We start from the raw sequence: 8,880 nt of genomic DNA, 5'->3' as shown, positions 1-8,880 counted from the left end.
CTCCCCCACCCGCGGCAGGGCCAGAGCCCCGGCGCCTCGCCCGGGCCACACTTACCCCACGGAGAGGGAGGGAGCCAGGCTCTTCAGCGCCGCCGGAGCTGCGGGAGGACACAGAGGAGCGATTAGTGCAGGCCCCGGGCCCGCCCCCGCTGGGCCCGCCCCCGCTGGGCCCCCCCCCCCCCGGGGCGGGGCCCCCCCCCCCGGCGCCCAGGCCCAGGCGGGACGGCATTGTCGGCAGAGCTGCGGCGCTGCCCTCTCTGTCCCGGTGACCCCGGCGGCGGCAGCAGCAGCAAGATGGCCACGGCGAAGGCAGCCTCGCGAGAGGAGCTTAGGAACGCCCAACATCTCGCGAGCTGTGGGGGCGGGAGCGGTAAAAGTGTCGCGAGAAGAATCGTAATCTCCTGTCATTGGGCGGAGGTTCTGGGAAATCTCGCGAGAGGAGCGCCGGGCCGCCGGCAGGGGGCGTGGCCCAGTCGGGGTGTCCCGGGAGCAGCACGTGGAGGCTGCCGGTGTCCGTCTGCTCGTGCCGGGGGGTGGGAGTCGCGCGCGCGCCGCCGCCATGCAAGAGCCGGAGCAGCCCGACGGGGGGGCCTCGGGCGAGCCCGAGTGGAACATCCCGCCCAACGCGCCCGCCTGCATGGAGCGCCACCTGGACGGGGCCCACTACCGCCCAGGTACCCCAGCGACCCCTGCATTCCCCCTCCCCAGGGCATGTCCTTCCCAGGCACTCTGCCCTGCGCCCCTGGAGCATTGTCCCACGCTGTGCCCCCAGGGCACCTCTTCTGTCCTCAGCCTGAACCCCACTCTGGTCCGCGCCCCTCCGCCTCCCCGTGCGCAGGCACACGTGAGCCCCAGGACTTCCCCGGGTGATCCCAAGCACTGCGTTCTGGGGGATCCCGAACGTCATCCGTCCCTGGTGGGGGACAGTGCATCACAGCTACTGCCCAGCGATACTCGCCATGCAACCTCCTGGGATACACGGCAGCCCAGTGTTACCCTCCTGAGAGTGGGCTTCTGAACAGTCTCACACCCAGAGAGAGCGCCCCTGGGTTGTCTATCCCTGTGCCTCTCTTGGGACCTTGCAGGGCTCTACAGTTTTCTCACACCTGCCTACAGTGCAACCACTGGGCATTGCTACCCCAGCCCCCCAACATCGGTTCATTCAGTGCAGGTCTCAAGGACACCATTCGTACCCCCACAGAATTTAGAAATGGAATAGAAAAATCTACGCTCCTGAGTGACACGGTTAAAGTGACCTACCCCCTAGTGTAGACAGTACTAGTTCAATGGGAGACTTCTCCCATCGACCTAGCTACCCCTTCTCTGGAAGCTGGCGTACCTACGCTAATGGGAGAAGCTCTCCTGTTGGTGTAGGTAGTGTCTTCGGTGACACGGTGCACCTGCACCACTGTAGCATTTTAAGTGTAGATAAGCCCTTATTTAGCATGTGTTAGCTAAGTCAAACCAAAACTTTTATCGGCCAAGATGATGCTTTAGTTATGTTAACCTAGATAACCTGAGTTCTGTATTGTGCTTTACGTATAGGCTCAGTATATCAGGAATTGTGGGCTTTAACTCTCTCTCTTCTTTTTATCTCTTTTCCAGATGGAGCTCTTCTCCTGGGTGCTTCTAGCTTGAGTGGACGTTGTTGGGTGGGTTCCATTTGGGTATTTAAGGATCCAGAACGGGCCCCTAATGAAGGCTTTTGCTCTGCTGGGGTTCAGACGGAAGCAGGCGTAGCGGATCTGAAATGGGTAGCGGATAAAGGAATACTAGTGGCCTCAGATTCTGGTAAATTAAAATGGATTGAATTTTTGTAGCTCTGTAGTTTGTCTGTAATGTGTGAGCATGATCAGTAGTTGGCCTCCTGCAGATCAAGGGAGTTGTCTGGGATGCCATATGGAAGGAAGTGGACAACATGAAGGGGACCAGCTCAGTGGTCCGTATTGAACAGAAGTGGGAGTGTTTGTGGGATTAAAAACTTTTCATAATTTTTTTTTTTTTTTTTTTTAAAGCAAACATTGTGGGCATGCAGATTGGTCAACAACAATTTGCTCCTGTTTGAAATGGCAGGGGAACATGTAAAAAACAGACTTATGTGTACAGACCTACAATGCAAAATCAGATGTACTGCTGGATTCCAGCCCCTCGCCCTGGGCTCTCAGCGGAGACCGTGACAATTCTGAACCTTTGTAAACAATGCCTGAGCACAGATTTGGAATTAAGACACCTGAAACATGTTCCTGGCCCAACTGTAAATCCATGGGCAAGCCATGTCACCGCTCTGTGCCAGTATTCCCATCTGTAAAATAAGAATAACAATAGGGACTGTCTTGTTTGTTCTGTTTGTACAGCACCTAGTACTGTGGGGTCCTGGGCCATGCCTGGGGCTCCTAAGTGCCATGAGTAATAATAATAATTTATCTCAGAGGGATGTTCCAGATTCTGTAGTTTAGGGTTTTCTGTGACGCTCATCACCATAATATTGAAGCATTGTTAAGGTTTTTGATTGCACGTGTTGTAATGTGCTTTGAAAATAAAGACCACCGTGTAAATGCTACCTAATATTCTTAATACGATCATGGTGGCATTTTTGAAAACTTTCTTGCACTTTGTCTCTGTTAATTGATTTATCTACGGGGGTATTTCCATTTAGATCCCATCTAGTTCGCCGCAGGGCCCTTCTGGGTAATGAGTGCTCTTGGGAATAGAGCATCTTCTCCCCCAGGCTTTTATATTGTTTCTTGGTTGAACCCTCTCGGTAAAATGGTTGGCTTTCCCTGTTTTCCTTTAGGTGCTGTGGAGCTCTGGGAGTTGGATGAGAACGAAACTCTAATAGTGAACAAGTTTTGTAAATATGAGCATGACGACATTGTGACAACAGTGAGCGTTTTCACTAACGCCACTCAGGCGGTTAGTGGCAGCAAAGACTTCTGGTTAGTTTCCTTTGCATTCCTGCTTCTCTCTCTTGTTTTGAGTGAATCATCCCTCGCTCTTCCTAACTGGTTGTGTTCTTACTTGTAGCGTGAAGGTTTGGGACATCCCACAGCAAACAGTGCTGCACTCTTACAGAGGTGAGTGCCAAATTGACTTACGGATTTTGCTTCTCCTATTCACTTCTAGGAGCTGCTTTGGGAGTCTGGACTTCAAATCCAGCTGTTCCCGATCTAATAAAACGCACACTACTCTGCAGAGCTGATATATGCAGCATCCTGGCTGGTGACCACACCATAATCTTTGACCCAAGATTATTTACTTTGGATTTCTTGCCACTAACCCCAATTGTATTTATCCTGATTATAATGCATGATGCTCAGCTTTCAAGGAAAAATGACAGTACAATATATTTCAAGTGGACAGTGTTTATGATTTAACACAATTTATAAAGTTGTCTGTTTTGTGGGGTTATCCGTAGGAGGTTTGTAGGCTTCCTGGAATTTTTCTAGCCCACATCTTTCCAGGGATGTGAGTCATTTCCCTCGCTCTCATTTCTTCCTCCAAACATCATACTGACAAGTGACAGTTCTCCTCTCCCCTCTCGGTGGATCCATTGTATGGTAATTGTGCTGGGCTGAAAATATTTCTCCCCTAGAATTGTATATTTATTACTTTCTAATGCAAGTTTTTGTGAATTTAGAGCTGATGGAAGATGGTGGTGTAACATCCCTCCTAGGCCTGGTCTACACTAGGACTTTAATTCGGATTTAGCTGCGTTAATCCGAATTAACCCTTCACCCGTCCACACTACAGAGCCAGTTAATTCGAATTAAAGGGCACTTAAAATCGATTTCTGTACTCCACCTCGACGAGCGGAGTAATGCCTAAATCGATTTTGTTAATTCGAATTAGGGTTAGTGTGGCCGCACACCACCGAATTACTGTGTTTAAGTTAATGGGGTAGTGTGGCCGCACACCACCGAATTAATGTGGTTAAAAACCGAATTAAGGTGCTTAGTGTGGCCACGCACAATCGAATTTATACAACCTGTTTCACAAATTCGAATTATCTAAATTCGGATTAATCCTGTAGTGTAGACATACCCCTAGCCACAGCCCAGGTAGAGGCAGTGCAAGTGAGCCACCCAGTGCCCCTCTTTGGCTAGGTGTTGCATCCAGCCTTGATCCACATTCCCAACCTTTCAGTAGCTTTATCCTTTTTTTTCTTTTGTTAGCTCATTCCAGCCCAGTGACATGTGTGGCCTCTTGTCCTGGTAAGGATACCGTGTTCCTGTCCTGTGCTGAGGTAAAACTAACTCTGTCTCCAAATCTCTATGGTATAAATCTGATTTGGCCTGTGAACTCTGCAGTTAAAACATGTATTTACGTTTTCAGTAAGTAGCACATTGTGTTTTTTGTCATTTTGAAGCATTCCAGTTTGGCACATTCATTGGTCCATAACTTACAACGATAATTTGTATTGACTACATTGAAATATGCTGTTGGCTAGCTCTGTAGTTGTTAAGGCTCAGTCTGTACTGAGGGTATATCTACCCCAGTTTAAACTCTTATTGCAGATCACAGCACCAGAGTAATGCAGAGGTTGCACTGGTCTGAAATCAGGGTAGGCTGCATTGGTGCACTACATCTATACTGGAAGTGTACACTCGTGTAGCTACCATGATACAAATTATCTCAATTTAGAGAGACCTTAAACCTGGGGTGTGGGAGGGAAAAGACGGACTTATAATTAAAGGATGGGAAGTCACTATACAATTGCAAAATATATTTATGAAAATATACGTAATAAACTCTGCTTTTAGCAGTTGTCACAATTTGAAAGAAAACCCTCTTGTATGAAATCATCTGAATCAAAATATTTATGTATGTTATCAGAGTATTGTGATTCAAATACACAATATTGCCTCTAACTGATAATACTTAGCAGTTACACAGCAGTACTTACCCTTTGAAATGCTATACAAACCCTCTGATGTGGTAGGTAAGTGTGACTGTCCCCATTGTAGAGAAGGGGAACTAAAAGCACAGAGTGATTTATCCAAGCCCATGGAGAGACTGAGTACAGAGAACAGACTGATTCCCAGTCCAAAGCTTAATTCATTGATGTGATATGTGGAGGCACAGAGTTCATAAAACCTCTTCTTTTTTTCCCTCCATTAACTTTGAATTTATAGGATGACAGAATTTTACTGTGGGATACCAGATGCCCCAAACCAGCTACTCGAATCGGTAAATCTGTGGATATACAATACATGGAATTTTCTGGGGGAGAGGGGGAGGAGATAAACTTGCAATGTTTCATTCATTAAGTTTGTATTGTTCTACTACCACATAGAATTTATCTCAGCCAATGATAGTGCTAGGATGAAAGCACAAAGAAACCAGTCATAAAATAGCATCACATAAGTACAACAACAAGTTTAAAAAAAAAATCTTAGCCAATCAGCAACTGAGGGTGCTAAAATAACATGGGAATATCTGAGCTCACAGTTCTCGTCACACTCACCATAGTTTTTTTTCTTGACAGTTTGCAGTGCCTCTGCTTACCTCCCTACCTCAGTTATGTGGCATCCAGAGCAAAGTGACACATTTGTTTTGGGTAAGGAGCTATCTTACGCTAATGAAGTTAACTGATTGTTGTTATCTAGATTACACATTGTGACTGAATGCTCTTTGTTCTCTGTTTGATTTTTTCCTAATAATCCCGTTCTCCTTTGTTCTTTTAAAGGTGATGAAAACGGGACAGTTGCTCTTGTAGACACGAAGAACCCAGACTCCGCTCTAAGTTCAGTAGTGCACTCCCAAACCATCACTGGGTTTGCATTTTCTACACACAGGTACTGATGTTATGGTGGAATGAGGCAGTTTAGATGCTGATAGATAGACCTTGTTGGCTCTCAGAACTAAAGCAATTGGAAGTACTCTTGGCCACAGCCTTTTGTAATAGGCAATGTGTAAAGTTGATTTGAAGTGCACAGGAATTGGTGTTGGATGTATGTGTAAAGTCCATTCACCTTGCTGCTCTGTCTACTGTCTTTCCAATGCTCTGTGTATATATTGCACCCTAACCATTCTGTCCTGTTCTTTAATTATTAAAAAAAAAAAAAAGGAAAAAACCCTCTGAACCAAGAACCACGTGGGGAAAGATGTTCATACTGCTCTGCACTAAGGATGGGGCTAGCAGTGTATATTTGACTCCAGGGTGATGTGGAAGTGCGTGTCAGTAACACTTAGGCCACTTTGAATCATCTTGTACCTTCATTTCTTTTTCTTTATGCAGTAACAGAATGTTGCCTGTTAATACTGATTGACAGCTATAAGATATTCATAGAATATTAAAATATTGGTCAAAGAAACTTGCGCAGATATGGGTTATAATATTGCCTGGTAGTCTTTGTTCACTTCATTAAGAAGCATATGTTTCATATGTTGTTTACTTTTGAACTTTCAGGTGTATATATAGTAGTTTTAACATCAGTCTTTCTTTTACCCTCCAGTTCGCCCCTTCTGGCTTCAATTAGTGAAGACTGCTCAGTAGCTGTTCTTGACTCTAGCCTTTCAGAGGTGTAAGTACTAAATGCAATTAATACTTGGTGCATTTTGAAATTTTAGTCATTAAATGATCGTTAAGTGCGTTTTATATGCAAAAGAGGTCGGGTTTTTTGTTTTGTTTTTGTAGTACTGCAGAAATGGATCAAATGCACTCTCACATATTTATAGGCATGGACTTGGCTGGGGGAAATAACAAAGCAAAGCTAGAGCCTTTTTTGAACTGAACGCCTGTTTGGGGATCAAGAAGGGGGTAGATGATAAAGAAGCTTATAGCATATTAATCAGCAGGATTTAGTTACTGAACACTGCCTGGCTGTGTGAATGTTGGGATTTTCCAGGAATGACAATGCAGCTAAGTAGTAGTTCGTAATGTAAAGTAACGTGCTGAGGCCATTAAAATATTTTATCTGTCTAATCCCGTTTTATGTCTTCTGCTTTTCCCAGTTTCAGAAGTCGCTCTCATCGAGACTTTGTGAGAGGCCTATCGTGGTCTCCCTTGAACAAGGCCTTGCTCTCTACAGTTGGATGGGACCATCAAGTTTTACACCACACAGTTCCAACACAGACTACTGAAGCTGCTGGGAGCAACAGTGTACATGACTAGTTTTATAAACTCACTGGTCCAGATTTATCCCCGGTATAACTCCACGTGTTATGCACCAGGGATGTCTATGGCCCATTGCCTGTCTCAGAACTTATGGCTTGCAACCAAGAAGGCAGGTCCTGTAGCAACTTTGCATTAGGCACGAGCTAATTACAAAAACAGCCCCTTGATGTAGAGTCCAGATTCACCTGTGATAAAGCTTTAACATGTTGCACCAGAGAATTCTGATTTCAGGCACAAGGAATTGCAGGGAAGTGGGCAATTAGGTAAAAATAAATAAATAAAACCATAAAGGGTTTGGCTTTTATTCTTCTTGGCATATCAAACCACTTACAGAAGTAGCAGAATAGAATTCTCCTGCCAGTTAAAAAGTTTGGCAGTCTTGTGGGGGCCTTGCCTGAGTTGGGATTATGGAACAATGAGATTAAGAGCAATGTAAATTAACCCTGACAGATGAACAGGAAACCTTGGTTCAATATTTATAGCACAGAAAGGCTCCACCATTACTGTCATTCATGCAACCTCCAGTGCAGTTAAGGATGCTCTATCTTCCCTCTGAGTGTGTGAATCCCATATGCAGGCACAGAATCTGCTAGTCTATACTTCTGTCCTGTGAATGGACATCTGAACGTTCAGATAGTCAATAAGAGAGAAGATGGAGATCTGTGCTGTTCAGCAGGAATGCCAAGCGCAGCTCCCACAGTTGTCCAGTGCAGCCTTTGAGTGCTTTCATGGTGAAGTATTATCTAGGGAGAACTATGATCTGGGCTCTCCAGGATGCGTGTCTATATCAAAGATGTTTGTAGTTTAGTTGGCTGCATTATATTTGACACTAAGGGCATGTCTACACCCTCCGGAGCGATCAATCCAGCAGGGGTCGATTTATTGCGTCTAATGAAGACGCGATAAATCGACCACCGAGCGCTCTCCCCTAGACTCCGGTACTCCACCAGGGCGAGAAGCGTAGGCGGAGTCGACGAGAGCGTCAGCCGTTGACTTAGCGCAGTGAAGACACCGCGGTAAGTAGATCTAAATACATCGACTTGAGCTACGTTATTCACATAGCTGAAGTTGTGTAACTTAGATCGATTTTTCCCCTCTTCCCACTCCTAGTGTAGGCCAGGCCTCAGTGGAGCCCTGAAGCCACAGCAAGTTACCACTGGGGCTTTCCCAGGGTCAAAACTTCAGCTTCCTTGCTTTGCAGATATTTCACTTAAAGGGTTCAAGAGATGAAGAAAGCTGAGGGGAAGAGCTCCCTTGTTACAGCTTGGAGTCAGAGTGAAGATTCTGAAAGCTCAAATTACTTGTTTCTCTTCTGAAAGTCACTGTGACCAGCTGCTGCTGGTAGCTTTTCATAAAAGGGTGACTTCTGTTGTACTACTTATGTTAAGTGGCTTTTTGTGCTGGGGAGCGGGGCATACGCCCCAAATTCCTAGTACTTGCTTTGCTTGTCCTTTAGTATTTTTGTAACTTATTGCATAACGTTTTTAAAACCTGGCTGTTTCCCTTAAACTACAGTATGGTTTTGAAAAACTCCACTGCTGTGTGTGTTGCCAGCTGCTGTTTGGATATTTTGTCCACAGTATGGTTCCTGCCCCCACCTATTCCTCTCCACAATTTAAGCAGGCCATGTATTATGAGGCAAATAGACAGAAAGTACCTGATTGGAAGCCACTTCCCTTCTTCTTAGTCTGTAACATGCTGTTCTGTATGAGCCAAGAAATCAAAATGAAGGATAATGTTAACATCATCTGATCTCCTATACA

General features: G+C 45.6%; 2 protein-coding genes across 2 annotated transcripts in view; one reads left to right on the top strand and one right to left on the bottom strand.

Moving 5' to 3' along the window:
• Positions 1-316, bottom strand: part of ATP5PB (ATP synthase peripheral stalk-membrane subunit b) — a gene marked incomplete at its 3' end in the record, with an annotated part of 2,808 nt that extends 2,492 nt beyond the window's left edge. The window contains exons 1-2 of the mRNA XM_029913776.1: positions 202-316; positions 56-98 (exon numbers count right to left, since the gene is read on the bottom strand). Of these exons, the coding sequence (XP_029769636.1) occupies positions 56-98; positions 202-229 (71 nt within the window). The remainder of the gene's footprint in view (positions 1-55; positions 99-201) is intronic.
• Positions 317-458: 142 nt separating this feature from the next.
• WDR77 (WD repeat domain 77) lies at positions 459-8,021 on the top strand. Its single transcript, XM_024201802.2, has 10 exons — positions 459-674; positions 1,606-1,791; positions 2,795-2,936; positions 3,025-3,074; positions 4,173-4,243; positions 5,133-5,187; positions 5,486-5,557; positions 5,687-5,795; positions 6,456-6,524; positions 6,955-8,021. Exons 1-10 carry the CDS (start codon positions 560-562, stop codon positions 7,112-7,114), a joined length of 1,029 nt encoding a protein of 342 aa, XP_024057570.1. The 5' UTR covers positions 459-559; the 3' UTR covers positions 7,115-8,021.
• The last annotated feature ends 859 nt before the right edge of the window (positions 8,022-8,880 follow it).

This window comes from Terrapene carolina, unplaced genomic scaffold (genome assembly GCF_002925995.2).
Source record: "Terrapene carolina triunguis isolate 2854851 unplaced genomic scaffold, T_m_triunguis-2.0 Scaffold926, whole genome shotgun sequence".
In the NCBI taxonomy this organism is placed as follows: domain Eukaryota; kingdom Metazoa; phylum Chordata; order Testudines; family Emydidae; genus Terrapene; species Terrapene triunguis.
Note: the sequence above shows the minus strand (reverse complement) of the source record. Positions and strands in the feature narration are given on the sequence as shown.